The sequence below is a fragment of the Notechis scutatus genome, chromosome 14 (genome assembly GCF_049901735.1).
Source record: "Notechis scutatus isolate UNSWTSFEM ecotype Mainland chromosome 14, rNotScu1.2, whole genome shotgun sequence".
In the NCBI taxonomy this organism is placed as follows: domain Eukaryota; kingdom Metazoa; phylum Chordata; class Lepidosauria; order Squamata; family Elapidae; genus Notechis; species Notechis scutatus.
The window spans coordinates 7,573,045-7,587,809 of record NC_142022.1 but is presented as its reverse complement, the minus strand read 5'-3'; the positions used below and the strand labels follow the sequence as shown (position 1 = coordinate 7,587,809).

At 44.1% G+C, this 14,765-nt stretch overlaps 1 protein-coding gene across 1 annotated transcript; it reads right to left on the bottom strand.

Moving 5' to 3' along the window:
- Positions 1 to 14,765, bottom strand: MPZ (myelin protein zero). The gene is made up of 6 exons (XM_087943493.1): positions 14,353 to 14,765; positions 6,537 to 6,703; positions 5,084 to 5,297; positions 4,232 to 4,367; positions 3,129 to 3,186; positions 1 to 2,922 (listed from the first exon to the last, which is right to left on the bottom strand). Exons 1-6 carry the CDS (start codon positions 14,729 to 14,731, stop codon positions 2,821 to 2,823), a joined length of 1,056 nt encoding a protein of 351 aa, XP_087799619.1. The 5' UTR covers positions 14,732 to 14,765; the 3' UTR covers positions 1 to 2,820.

Here is a 14,765-nt window from a genome sequence, read left to right as displayed (position 1 = left end):
TACAGAAATGTCAGTCTTTTTAATTAATTCTTTGTCATTTTAATGGATGTCATTTGTTTTTGACGGCGGTTGTTGCTGTTTGATAGATAACCACGGGGTTGAGAAAACCCCTGAGAAAATTGTACACACCTACACGGAAAAAAAACCATTTAAAAAAAAAACGCAGTTTAGTTTTGTAGGACTACTCGTGATAACATGTGCTACACAGAACGGTGTGGTTGCGGGTCTGCAGGAATTGTCTGCTTATGTACATTGCTTTTAGCACCTTGTCATTTGAGGTTGTGAGATTTTGAAGACGAGAAAGAGGCTGGGAAATTGGTAGAAAGTGTCTGAAATGGAGTAGGGTTTTCCTGCTGGGGCAGCAGGGTTGGACTAGAAGACCTTCAAGGCCCCTCCCAACTTCTGATTCTGTTAAAATGAACAAACCAAAGCTGTCGTATGTTTGCTAACAAAATGATCCGGGCAGTTCTGCCTTTGGCTGTTTTGCTACTGATGGAACATATTGTCCTAGAAGTTAATCTGAACAGAATAATAATAATTGGGGAAAAAAACCCACCGAAACAAGAGCAAAAATAATGGAGAAAAATCAAAGCTTTGAACTCTGCCTACCCACATAACGTCATGCAGAATTCGGTCACTGGGCAGAGAGCACAGCAAGGAAGAGGAAAAAATATATATATATATATATATCAATATAATATCTCCGCAGGTTAATCATAAATTTCATTCCCAACCATCCTTTTACAGATCGTACGGCGAGGTTTCGCGACTGTCAAGACGATGGTTTAATTTCCCTCTCGGGGGACACCCCGAAGATGTCAAACAAGTCAGAACAGAAATATAAATTTGTCTGTTTCGACAGATTTCAGGGGGAAAACTGGCAGAATAATCTGCATTTTTTTTCCCCAGCTCTCTTCTAGGAGGATTTTTTTTTTTTTAAATTTAGCTGGTTTGCACGCCAACTCTTTTGCAACGGGATGAGTATTTCCCAGCAGGCAAAATTGGGCAGCCTCTTTAAAATTGAGCAAAACCCCCTCCCTGAGAAATTTTAGGGATTGTCTTAATGGGTTATTTTTTTTTTAAATGATGATTAATTTTTCACTTGCCCTGAAACCTCTCAGATGCTTTGCTCAAGCGAGAGGCGCCGAATTTGGCCTAAAACGAAATCTCTCTTTAGGATCGCTACTCTTAGGATTAGGGATTAGGGAGAGAGAGAGCGACAGAAGAATTTGAGGCACTTTGCTTTAGAAAAAATTGCTTTCTTTAGTTTTGTGGAGAATTTTCGCTCAGGAGGATGGTGGTGGTGGAATTTTGTTGTCCCTCCTGGATGGAATTTCTGCCTGAGGGAAATTAAACCATCTTTGTGAGTATGTGAGGCACACCGACTAGAATCTGGTCTTTGGATTAAATAAAAGGAAAAAAAAATGAGGAAAAAAAATTACACCTGTGCTCGAATCACGGAGCGGAAGAGTGTCACAGTGGTTAGAGCAGAAAAGGCACCGTTTTAGGGAGAATTTTGCATTTTTTGGGGCCAATTTATAAGGATCGGGAGGGTTAAAAAGACGGGACACCCAATTGTTTTCATCCTCTTGGCGATGAACAGGGTTCCAGGAACTGATGGGAATCTCCCTTTAGTGAAAATGATAAGCCAACCTCCTGCATATTTTGTGATTAATTTACACTTGTGTGTGTTGCCCGAGTTGCTGAGTTTGGGACACATCAGAAGGGTACAAAGAGCTAACACAAAATGTCGGATCGTAGCAGATCAAGGCTTGTCCGGTCTTCCTTAGCAGAAGAAACTGAAACACAGGTAGTCTTCAACTTGCCATCCTTGTTTAGCGGCCATTCAAAGTTATAACACTGCTGGAAAAAGTACCTGATGGTGGGTCCTCACACTTAACGACCATCACAATACAATCATGGTTTGAGCGTTTGGCCAGATGTTGAGGTCAACCGCAACCCCAAACCAGCATATGTGATCTTCCCAATAGGGGAAAGCCAGCAAAGGGAGGTTTCAAGTCATTGTCATGTGATGTCTCACTTAATGACCACGCACATTTTCCAGCCTTTCTTGAGGTTGTAAATTGAGGACTACCTTGTATGGAGGACGAAATCTTGGATTTTTTTTTTCTGGTTTAAACTTTGTGTTCTGAGTGTAGGAGTTCTTCCTAAGCCTGATTGTGGCCCGCAAACCAAGATTCCTCCCCTTAAAATTACAGGGTGGCGGGAGAAAGGGAATTGTTGATACCAAATGCTATCAGCCCCTGGTTGATTGATTATTGTAGCACTACAGATGACCACATAACTAATAAATGCTTTTGTTCCTCAACTTTAAGATGGATGGACTACAATGCCCAGAATTTGCCAGCCCAAAATCTGGCAGTTGAAGTCCACACATTTCAAATTTCATGAAGTTGAGAAACGTGTAAAACATCATGGCTGGGCTGTGGTCTTCCCAACGGCCAGCAGGTGGCAGCAGAGGACTCCAAACCAACTCCATGCCGCCGCCAGCTGGCAGTCAGAGGTACTGCACCCTCGATCTGATGGTCTTAGTCAAGCCAAGAGGACTGGGTGGAGGGGAAAGGGACCTCCCGTTGGGGAAGAGGAGGGCCAGGAAAGGCCCCCGCGTTCGAATTACATGGCCGAATCGCTTTTAAGGATATTCATGAGTGCATTTTTGAGGCTGTTCTTGCTGGGGGATTTGACGGCGGGCTTGAGGCCTTCGGCCTCATGGTGGTTCTTTTTTGTTTCCATCTCGATGGTCATGACCACCTGTTTCTTGGCCGCCTTCTTCTCGATACCTTCTCTGCTGGCTAACCGCTATTTCTTATCCTTGCGCGAGTCTCCCAAACATCCCCGGGATTTCTTGTCGCTCGATTTGGTGAGGCGGCTGTGGTCCAGCATGGCGTACAGGACGGGGGTCTGTCAGGAGGAGAGAGAAGAGACGAGAAGATTGGCACAGGGAAATGGCGGCTGTCGGTGGCAAGGACCGGTCGCCGGTGACCCACTATTATGATCGTCACGGCTTGTTAGGCAGGCTCAATGATGGTCATAAGTCACGGACTACCTGTAAGGCTGACAGGTCCTTATTTGGGGAGCGTCTTCCTCTCGGGCTCCCGAAGGCTCACCTGATGGCGTCGTTTGGAAGAATCCTTCCCCAGCCTCAGTTTCCCTTTCTCCATCAGGCTAAAAGCGAGGACAAAAAAACAGAGAGGCGCGTTGAGGTACAACGAAGAAAACCGGGGAGCGGTTTTCCAAAACCTGTTGTGACCCAGCTCCCCAAACACAACAAACCCTCGGAAATGAAACTCAAAAGATTCCTTTATTAGGAACGTCGGCAGCCCCGGCAAAAATTCCTCACCGCAGGCTAACCAGTCCGTCTGTCTGGAGGATGAATAGTTTTCTGCCACATCTATTCGTCTCTGCTTCCTGCCTTCTATCCCCAGAGCTAGGGTGGTGCCTCACTAGCAGTGGTGGCTCTTCCGTCCCAAGGACCGGCCCATAGATTTCCACTGCTCTCCTCTCCTCTGCTTTCTGTGCGTCAGGCAAGGGACGCAGCTGCTCCTCCTCTTCCTCGTCAGCCACCTCCAGACCTGGGGGCTGTTGACTCTCCATCCAAGGGCTGACGGAAGGCCCAGGCTCCGCCACTGTCTTCTTTCTGACAACTCCATTCCCTCTTCCCCCTCAGCGCTCCCACGTTGCCTGGATGCTGATCCTAACTTCCACACTTCCTCCTCTGATTCAGCTGCTGGAGGGGCTTGCGGCCAACAGGCCACAACAAAACCCCAATTATCCTAAAATCCTGCACTCGAATGCCTGGCAACGAATAGACTTAAAGAAAACACAGCCAACGTGGGGAAAGGGTCGCTTTTCCTTTCTTCGCACCCACTCTCGTCGCGTGTGGGGTGCGTCCTTTGTGTTTAAAAAGCAGTGGGAGTGACAAGATATTATCGTGGGATTCGTGCAGGCTCCCCAGTCCATCGCGTTGCAAAGCAGAGGAATTCCGGGAAAGAGTAGGCAGCGGCTCCTAAATTAGGGGCTGTCTGGAGATGCAGGACTACAACTCCCATCATTCACCAGCCTGGCACGGGAGTGGATGCCAGGGCTCTGGGAGAGGAGCTGGAAAGCTAGCAAAAGGATGCCGAAAGCAGGATTTCCTGCACCTTTGATATTTAATATTTGGAGAGGAATGGTGGTAAAGGAGGCAAGAGGGGTGGGTTTTTGGGGTTACCTGAGCCGCCTTTGTAGGGTGGCTTGTCTCCTCAGCCAGCAGTACCTGATGAGGTAAGCTATGAGCAGGACTACTAAGACCACAGCCAACACACCTCCGATGATGCCACCAAGGACTTGGCCGTATCTGGTAGGAACTGGAGAAGAAGGAGAGAGAGAGAGAGAGAGAGAGAGGGAGGGAGGGAGGGAGGGAGGGGTGGAGAAGATGGACAAGGTGAGGAACAGGTAGAGAAGAAGGTGGAGAAGAGGAGGAGGAGAAGGAGGAGATGGAAAAGGAGGAGGAGGAGGAGGAGAAGGGAGAAGGAGAAAGAAAAGGAGGAGGAGGAGAAGATGGAGAGGAGGAGGAGATGGGAAAGGAGGAGGAGAGAGGGAGAGGAGGAGGAAGGAGAAGATGGAGAGAGAATGTTATTAAAATATACAACATCTCCAACTGGGTTTAGTGTCAACTCAATCATTTCATTCCAGCCAGCCATTCCCACATTACCCCAAAAGGTTGAGCTTTCCCCATAGAAATCCTGGCCCATTTAGTTCAATGGGTTGCAAACCCAAGGAGAAGAGATTGCACAGACTTAATAGGTAGAGTGAAAAAATTGGGGAAAGAGACTGACTAGGAGTAGCTCATCCTTCTTCCCTCCCTCCCTCCCTCCCTCCCTCCCTTCTTTCTTCCTTCCTTCTTTTCCTTCCTTCTTCCCTCCCCCTCTCCCTTCCTTCTTCCTTTCCTTCCTTCCTTCCTTCCTTTTCCTTCCTTCTTTTTCCTTCCTTCCACCCCAAAAGTTGCGGCGTCATATTTCGTCCAAATGAGAAGATTCACAGTCACACCACAAACCATGTCCCACCGGCCAACGAGCATTACCATTCTCAAAGACATAGAGGGTGACTTGTGATGTCCTTCCCACAATGTCCGGTGGGTTTTTAACGTCACAAGTGTACGTCCCGTTGTCGGTGTATTCCAGGTCATGGATGATAATGGAGCCGTCTTTCCAGCGAGGATCCCCGATCCATTCGATCCGCTCCTTGAAGGACCCGACATTGTCGATGTAGTGCTGGCCTTTGGCGTAGTGAAATATCTGTGGTCGAATAAGAGCAGAAGAATTGGTGGAACGAAGAGAAGAATCTTGACTGAAAAGAAGAATCAGATCAGGAGTGCAATATACATGGAAACACAAGAGGGCAGCAGAGACTATTTCTCAGTTCCTGCTGCCCTCTGGTGGTCATCTGAAGTTTAACAACCATAATATTACATAATACATACATACATATATGTAAAATACCCCTCACGCATCATCACAAAATCTCCGGAACCGTAAAGCCTACAAACTTGAAATTTGGCACGTAGGTTCCTCTTGGCTTCTAGGGGCTCACTAAGAAAGGATTTTTCCAAATGACCATCAGAGTATTTAAAGTATTCCCTATATTATTATTGTTGTTGTTATTATTATTATTATTATTATTATTATTAACACGCTCTGATGCTAAGGAGTTCTACTCCCTCTCCCCACCTGGAAAGAAATCTCTTCCAAATGCAAAATACAAGCAGAGGAGAGGAGGTTCTGTTTCAGAGCACCAAGCAGCTTTAGGACAGAACAGTTGAGCTAAGCCACACCCAGGCTCCTTGCTGTCTCCTTCTTGCTCACATAGCAAATACGGTTTCAGTTTCCAAACAGCCCTCAACACTCTCACTCCCCACCTGAAAAGAAATCTCTTCCAAATGCAAAACACAAGCAGAGGAGAGGAGTTTCCGTTTCAGAGCACCAAGCAGCTTTAGGACAGAACAGTTGAGCTAAGCCACGCCCAGGCTCCTTGCTCTCTCCTTCTTGCTCACATAGCAAATACGGTTTCAGTTTCCAAACAGCCCTCAACTTTCTCACACACTGACAGGACGCTAGCCAGATCCATACCGATGAATGCTGGTAGGCAGAAGCAGAATTCCCCCCGCTTATTTTCCTCCCCAAAACTAAGCCCGACCACATACTTTCATAGCGAAGCATGGGTATCCAGCTAGTATTACATATTTTAATCGTTTATATAATTTAATTTATAGTTTAATTGTTATATATATATATACACACACAAAGAGAGAGAGAGAGAGAGATGACGGAGAAGATAGACAGAGACAGACAGACAGATACATAGATACATATTTATTTATTTATTTATTTATTTATTTGATTTGCCAATTGTTTACAAGATAATAAGCATAAGTGTATACATAGTTGTGAATACATGAAATGGGTACATATAAGAAAAATAAAAGAAGAATAAGAGAAACAATAGGACAGGGACGGTAGGCACATAGATCTTTTTACCGAAATGCTGTCCTTTCCACGTTCGGGTTGAAAGTGCCACGTGATGGAAATGTCGTCAGAGATCCACTCGTTGGACCAGAAGGTGCAAGAGAGCTTAATTTTAGATCCCACCGTGCCGTGGATCTCATTCGCTGTGTAAACTTTGATAGCCAAGGTAGGAGAGAGCACTGCAAACAAACAAACAAACCAACAAACAAATCAGAGAGGGGTGAAATTAATCGGTCAGTTAACAAATGGGTGGATCCCCCGGTCCCTTTCCTAAGCCCAGATCCCAGCCACTTCACGAACAACCAGGTTAAACGAATGTCAATGCTTGAAGTTGATCCACTGATAGCTGCGACATCTGGAATGCCTTAGGGCAGAAAAGCTAGTGGGAAAGCTATGGGCCCATCGCCAGGCGACGGTGAGTTCTAGCCCCACCTAAGTCACGGAAGCTAGCCATTCCTTCCCTCTCAGCCCCATCCACCTTGAAGAGTTGTTGTGATAGGCAAAATCGAAAGAGGAAGGAGCCTCGTAGTCTGCACACCTCCTTGATTTATTTATACTGTAAAACAAGTGAAGGTGGGATGAAACCCAGAGGAATTAAAATAAAATAAATAAATAAAACAAGGGAAGGAGGGAGAGAGAGAGAGAGAGAGAGAGAGAGAGAGAGAGAGAGAGAGAAAGAAAGAAAGAAAGAAAGAAAGAAAGAAGAAAGAAAGAAAGAAAGAAAGAAAGAAAGAAAGAAAGAAAGAAAGAAAGAAAGAAAGAAAGAAAGAAAGAAAGAAAGGAAAGAAAGAAAGAAAGAAAGAAAGAAAGAAAGAAAGAAAGAAAGAAAGAAAGAAAGAAAGAAAGAAAGGGAAGGAGAGAGAGAGAGAGAGAGAGAAAAAAGAAAGAAAGAAAGAAAGAAAGAAAGAAAGAAAGAAAGAAAGAAAGAAAGAAAGAAAGGAGGGAGAGAGAGAGAAAGAAAGAAAGAAAGAGAGGGAAGGAGGGAGAGAGAGAGAGAAAGAAAGAAAGAAAGAAAGAAAGAGAGGGAAGGAGGGGGAGAGAGAGAGAGAAAGAAAGAGAGGAAGGAGGGGAGAGAGAGAGAGAAAGAAAGAAAGAAAGAGAGGGAAGGAGGGGAGAGAGAGAGAGAGAGAAGAAAGAAAGAAAGAAAGAAAGAAAGAAAGAAAGAAAGAAAGAAAGAAAAGAAAGAAAGAGAGGGAAGGAGGGAGAGAAAGAAAGAAGAAAGAAAGAAAGAAAGAAAGAAAGAAAGAAAGAGAGGGAAGGAGGGAAGAGAGAAGAAAGAAAGAAAGAAAGAAAGAAAGAAAGAAAGAAAGAAAGAAAGAAAGAAAGAAGAAAGAAAGAAAGAAAGAAAGAAAGAAAGAAAGAAAGAAAGAAAGAAAGAGAGGGAAGGAGGGGGAGAGAAAGAGAGAGAGTCCTTGTGGTGGTTTTGGGGGTTTGCGGGATTTTCTCCCCACTTCTGCCTTCCCACCCCTCTGTTTGGGAAGTGGGTTGTGTTCCTTCCACACACACACACACACACACAACACTTGTGGCCCAAACACGGCAGAACATTGCTGAGCGATTCCGAAGTTGTGACCTTTGCAATCAAAGGGCCCTTTTGTGTAGCCAAACAATCCTCGCCTTTTCTCCCGTCCCGGGGGTGCAAATTCCAGACTGCCGAGGCTGCTGGGATGAACGGGGAAATTTCCCTCCTGGTTTTTTTGGGCTGAAAAAAAACAAACACCCCACTCTTTTTCTCCCCATCTAACCCTCCCTATTCCTCCCCCCTATTTTTTATTTTTTTCCCCGGCATGATTTTGTGCCCATCTAGACAAAAATGATAAAACACACAACCATGGGATTGCTCTGTTAGGTTTGCGAGGCGGCCATTTTCAGGCGTTCCTCTATATCCGTGATGGCGAACCTATGGCATGCATGTCACAGGTGGCACACAGAATCATTTGTACAGGCACGCAAGCCCCCAGGCAACCTTACCTCACTGCGCATGCGCGCGCCTCCCTGCTCATTTTCAGGCCTTTTTTGGCCGAGGGAAGCCTCTGCAGGCTTTGCAGGATGAAAAATAGGCCCGTTTCGTCACTTCCTGTATTTCCGGAAACACCGAAAGTGATGAAACGGGCCCGTTTTTCGGACTGCAAAGCCTGCAGAGGCTTCCCTCAAGCCTCTGGCAGGCCAAAAAGGCCCAAAAATCAGCTGGGAGGCACAGTGCAGGTAAGGGGGTGGTGAGGGGGGGAATTGCGCGTGCATGCACAGGGGTTGAGGGGGTGCGCATTGCCTTCTGGGTTCTGGCACGTGAGCGCATGCTTGCAAGCAATTTTTGTCACAGGAGCCCAAAAAGGTTAGCCACCACTGCTCTATATATACACGTAAGGCTTTGGTACAGCGTTGCCAAGCTGGTTTAATCATGGTTTGTTGAAGGGGTGAGAGTGGTGTCTCAACCCAAGACCTTAATTTTGCAACAAATCCTTCCAAGGTTTTTAACTGAGCTTTTTCCTCAGCCATTGGGATTAAAGAAACTGCTCTAATGTGTAGCCTGGTGTTTAAGTCTTCAAGGAAGACTCTAGTCCTCGTGATTTTAGGCAGAACAGAGCTAAAAAAAATGGATTTCTCCTGGAATATTCATCCCTGCCCAGCTTTGCAATTTTAAACCGAGGGTTTTTTAGTTCATTTATTATCCGGGGAGATGCTTAGACAGTTTTCAGGCAGATAAGCTTTGCTTCCAGTTTTCAGGCAGATAAGCTTTGCTGCTGCTCCTCATGGGTTATGTAGTCACATCTGGAAAGGCTGGGAGGGAGGTTTTCTACAGACAAAGCTGAGGTGACTTCAGGGTAGGGTTGATCAAAGTTTATTTTTGTTTTTATTTTTTTGCAGGCTTAACCCTGAGGCTTTCCATCTCACTGGGTTTGCACAGAAGCTGCTGAGGGATAAAAGGAGATTAAGAAGGGAGAATAGCAAATGGAACAATAGGGATTTTGGGAAAGGAGAGAGGAGGGTGGGGGGGGTAAATATTAACCTTCAAGGGTGGCACGAGAGAGCTGTGGGTGTCTGTGGCAATTGTAAAAACATAAGTGGAATTTTTAAATCGTGGCATTCGATTAAGCATCTTCTAACTAACCCGTGTGCCTTTGACTTATGTCAATGGTGAAATAAAATTCCCTTCCTTTCCCTTCTCCATCTTTCATCTTCCTTCCTTCCTTCCTTTTCTTTTTCCTTCCTTACGTCCTTCCCTTTATTTTTCTCCGTCCTTCCTTCCTTTCCTTCCATCCTTCCCTTTCTCTCTTACTCTCCTTCCTTCCTTTCCTCTCTCTTTCTCCTTTCTTCCTTTTCTCCCCCTCTTCTTTCCTACTTTCCTTCATTTTCTCTCTCCCTTTTTCCTCCCTCCCTCCTCTCCCTTCCCTTTCTTTCTCCTTCCTTCCTTCTTTTCCTCTCTCTTTCTCCTTCCTTCCTTCCTTCCTTCCTTCCTTCCTTCCTTCCTTCCTTCCTTCCTTCCTTCCTTCCTTCCTTCCTTCCTTTTCTCTCTTTTTTTCCTCCCTGCCTCCTTTCCCTCTTCCCTTTCTTTCTCTTTCCTTCCTTCGTTCCTTCCATTTCTTTTTCCTCCCTCCCTTCTCTCCTTTCCCTTTCCTTTTCTCCTTCTTTCCTTCCATTTCTCTCTTTTCTTCTCCTTCCTTTCCTCTCTCTTATTCTTTCCTTCCCTTTCTCCTTCTTCTTCCTTCCTTCTTTCCTTTTATTTCTCTCACTCTTTTTCCTCCCTCCCTCCCTCTCTTCCTTCCCTTTCTCTTTCCTTCCTTCCTTCTTTCCTTCCATTTCTCTCTTTTTCCTTCCTCTCTTTTTTTCCTTCCTTATTCTTTTTCTTTTCTTTCCCTGTTGGCTTATCAAAAGCCTGGTGGGAAAGTCACATGTAGTGGTTAGGTGATCCCAGAATGCTGCTATTATTGTAAATGCATGCAGTTGTCAAGCATCCAAATTTTGACTTCAGGAATGTTTTGACAGTCGTAAGCGCGAGGACTGTTCTTACATCACTTCTTGCAATGCCTTGTAACTTCGAACGGTCGCTAAACGAATGACTATAAGTCAAGGACTACCTGTAACCCTATTGCATTACTCCCAAGAAAATGTGTTATTCCACAACATTTTTCTAAAAATAAATTGCCCCCCCCGCCCTGATTTAAAAGTCATCGCATTCCCTTTTTCACCCCTTCCTCATTTCTTATCTCCACGGTTACCATCGCTTTTATTTTAATTTTTAAAAACCAATTTGCTCCATCCTGATGCCTGGAATTTTCACCGCCAATGTTGGCACTGGGTGGAGAAATGAGGTGCATAAATACATTCGTCGTCTTGAGTTATTTATAAAAATAATAAACGTGGGATGAAAGCGTCTTAGAATCAACATAGATAAAAATGTTTCTTCTGGCTTCTTTTGTTACTGAGGATTTTAAAGCAAACAGAACTGGCTGTTTCTGCTCCTTTTCACCCATTTCGGCAAGGAACAGCTGGGTTAAACATGTCACAGCTGATTTGTATGGTTCATAAACCCCGATTCCTTTTGCCCATCTTAAATAAACCAGGAAATTACACTGTTCGCAGTGATGAGGTCTGTTTCCTCGGGGCTTCGTGCATTTGGCAAAGAAACACAGTAAAAAAAAATAACCTTTGGTATAGGATGAAACTGAATTGAGATTATTTTCGATTGCATTGTGAAGCCTGTAAAAAGTACTTTCAAAGAAATCAAGAATATTTGCCTCTCCGATCTCACCCAGCTCCTTTCCTATTTCCCAAACCCAGTTTTCAACTGGGGTACCTCCCTTGGGAACATCCCTTGCTCCAAAATACAATTTCGAGAATCTGTGAACAGGAAGTTAAGATGGAGATTTAAGAAAAAGAGGGTTAGAATTAAACTCCCCTGAGGTTTATAAGATTGTTTAAAAATTCTCAATGAAGAAAACTGTGAGGAGATTTGTAGTAATATAAATATCAATCATAATTAAATGTCACATTTTTTAAAAACAAAAGAACCTGTGATCTACCAATTGGGTTGCAAAGGCAGGTAGACCTTATTGGGTCCTGAATTCAAAATCATATCAGATTTAAATTAGATCAACCCATCTCATTGAACTGATCCTAAAAACAGACAGTTGGTCCTAGATTCAAAATCACATCAGATTTAAATTACATCAGTCCATCCCACTAATCTGGCCAGGTCTGTGGGATGAGATAATCTAATTTAAATCTGATATGACTTTGAACTCAGGACTGATTGAAATCTAGTTCCATCATATTAGGAAAAGCAAGGAAAAATTACATTTCCCTAAAAAAAAAAAACCACTGCAGGCTTCAGTCCTATATGGGTTCATACACATTGCACTAAGCCAAGAATCATAGCTACATGGTGGCTTAATGCAATCTATCAACTCAGATTTAGAACAATCAGTTCTGAACCAAACAAATACATCTTCTAATCTTCTAAATTCATACATATTGCATTACGCCAAGAATCATGGTTCTGGGCTACATTGTGGCTTAGTGCAATCTGTCAACCCAGATTTGGAAGGATCAGTTGGGAACCGAACAAACATTTTCTCATCTGCCCTCCTAATTCTTTGAATCGTCCCTTCCCTTCTCAGTTCCTTCCTTTCCTTTCTTTTCAATGCAAGGTCATAATCTTATGATTATTGTCGCTTTTGGGAGCAAGAAATATTTCTGGGACTTCCGAACTGAAAAACAGCATCTATTTCTGAGAATGGATGCCCTGAAAACCTGCCATTTTTGCTTTGTAAAGCAGAAATTACCTAGAAAATAATTATTGTAAAAGCTAAAAACAGACATGATCCGGCAGGATTAGCCATGAGGATGCAGGGACAGTTGTCATCAGAGATAAATTTAATTTGTCAGGTCAAAACCTGTGTCTAATCAAACACAATTCTTACTTCGGTTTCCTCTCCCCATTCTCATGTTAACTCCTCCAAAAATAATAGGAAGAGATTTCAGAGCACTATAAAATATATTGTTTTGTTCTGCTAATGTGCTTCTCGGCTGGGAAGCAATTTAATCTGTCTGGCACCGTAATGAGTTACATTTCCCCCCCTTCTGAATGGAAGGAGAAATGCTATAAAAATGATCCCCCAAAAAGAAAGATCTCGACCGAAACCCAAACAACAGAAAACAGGGTTGTGGTTTTCCAGACTCTAAGACAGGCAACACCCCCAATTCAATAAATCGATTATTTTATACATTAAAGCCATCCGTGAAATTTCAAGGCAGATCATAGTTCTACAGGTTCATTCATCTTACAAACCATGGTTTGTCCAGTTTGGTGGTGACCCCAAGAGGGGAACCCAACCCAAAGAGGTTTTTCTCAACAAGCTATAATTCAGCAAAGTCACTGTGTTGTGTGAAACCTATTTCTCAGGTTTTAAGGTGTGACAACAGGCAGTTGCTTCTCAGAATGACAAGAGATATCATGATTATTAATTATTCAATTAACCAAGATACTGTCACTGTTTTCTCTCACTTAAAATTGGAGGCCCTTTTTTTGATTTATGCCTATTATTAAAAGGCATAGCTCGCAATATTAAACACTACTTTTTAATTGGAACTTCTAACTTTTGCACCTTCTGATGTTTTTGGCTACACGGCTCTCCTGAATAGTCCTGTCACTTAGAAATTCATTGTCTTTTTTTTCCAAATCAATCAAACATTTATTGTCAAGGCACAACATGTGTAAAATAAAATGGAAATTTTCCCCAACAAATCTCACCAAATTGGTCCTTCCCCTTGATTTTCCCAAAACCCCAACAGAAAAAGGTTGGGAAGGAAAATTCAGCCTAGATTTTATTGAAGCGTTTATTCACATGCACCATTTAATGGAGAAGTTTGAAGCTTTGAGAGCTAAATCATCAACAACCTAACATAAAAGAATTTCTCTCTGGGATCTTTTCCTAGAATTCGTTGCCTTCGAATTAGCCAGCCCTTGAATTAAACCACGATCCAAACCATCATTAACCAAGCCAAGCCAAGAAATCTGAAATTTGCAGCCACCTAGCAATGGCCTCTGCTTCAGTCCTCTTAAGTATGACAAAAACCAGACTTGCAGAGGGAGGAAGAACTACATATCCCATGCTGCAGCACCGGAGAGAGAGAAAAAAAACAAAGCTCAGATCCCAAAGCGACCATGCTGGGGAAACCGTGGTAGGAAAGCAGGACATCTTAAGAGGGGATGCTCGGGGCTGCTTCTCAACAAGCCAGGGGAAGAGTCTCCAGCTTTAGAGGCAGTCTACCCAAAAACAGACCCCCATGGTCAGGGATGGTTGAAAAAATAAAACCAAACAGAGTTTATCCCTAACCAGAAGGGGAAGCTGAGTATCTCATCCTACTTTTGAAGACAAGCATTTGTCTGAAGTGGGTTAGGGTCTCCTGCTTGAGCTGGGGGTTGGATAGATGACCTCCAAGGTCCCTTCCAATGCTTTTATTCTGTTATTCTTCCTCCTTCCTTCTTCCTTCCTTCCTTCCTTCCTTCCTTCCTTCCTTCTCCATTACTGGGGGGTGTTGTCCAAGAAGAGATTGGACAACCATTTATCTGAAACAGTCTAGGGTCTCCAACAAGGGGTTGGACTAGACGACCTCTAAGGTCCCTTCCAACCCTGTTATTCTATATTCTAAGCGGGGGGTTGGGGTTGGACTAGAAGACCTCCGAGATCCCTTCCAACTCTGTCTTTCTGCTTTTAGATACTTACGGTTTTTGGGGCCCCTCTGAAATTTATATATATATATATAATATATATATATATTTGCAAAACTTTGGAAACCTTTCCCTGGAGCTTATTTTAAAACTTACCCACAGTGGACAACAGGACTGACCAGAGGAAGGCCTGGCCCTTTCCGGCTTCAGCTGGGACCCCATTGTTTTGGGTTACAGTCCAGATCCCAGCCACATGGAGGGGGAAGAGCTGGTCGCACAGCCACAGAGCGCCTTCCCGTTTGAATGCTGGCGAGGGGGGCACCCTTGTCTTTAAAACAACCCCGTCTGGCCTCCTCCCCCCAGGATGCAATCTCTGCAGAAATCTGGAACCAATGAGAAGATGGGGAGAAGAAGAAAAAAATGGGGGGGGAGAGAAGACCAACGGGTTCCTCCACAACGTCCCCAAAGAGAACAAAACATAAAAGCTCGCATTTATGGGGGCTGCTGCCAGCATAGCTGGGCAAAGAGGCTGCATTCTTGGCAGGCTGTGGGTGAGGGCGAAGCCTCTC

Bases quoted from the DNA above. Each gene is read 5' to 3' on its own strand.
- MPZ (XM_087943493.1), bottom strand. From the start codon at position 14,731: ATGCAGCCTCTTTGCCCAGCTATGCTGGCAGCAGCCCCCATAAATGCG. The intron at 5,298-6,536 runs GTAAAAAGATCT...ATTCGACCACAG, and splicing joins GTGGAAAGGACAGCATTTCG to ATATTTCACTACGCCAAAGG. The intron at 3,187-4,231 runs GTAACCCCAAAA...CCTCGCTTTTAG, and splicing joins ACCCTACAAAGGCGGCTCAG to CCTGATGGAGAAAGGGAAAC.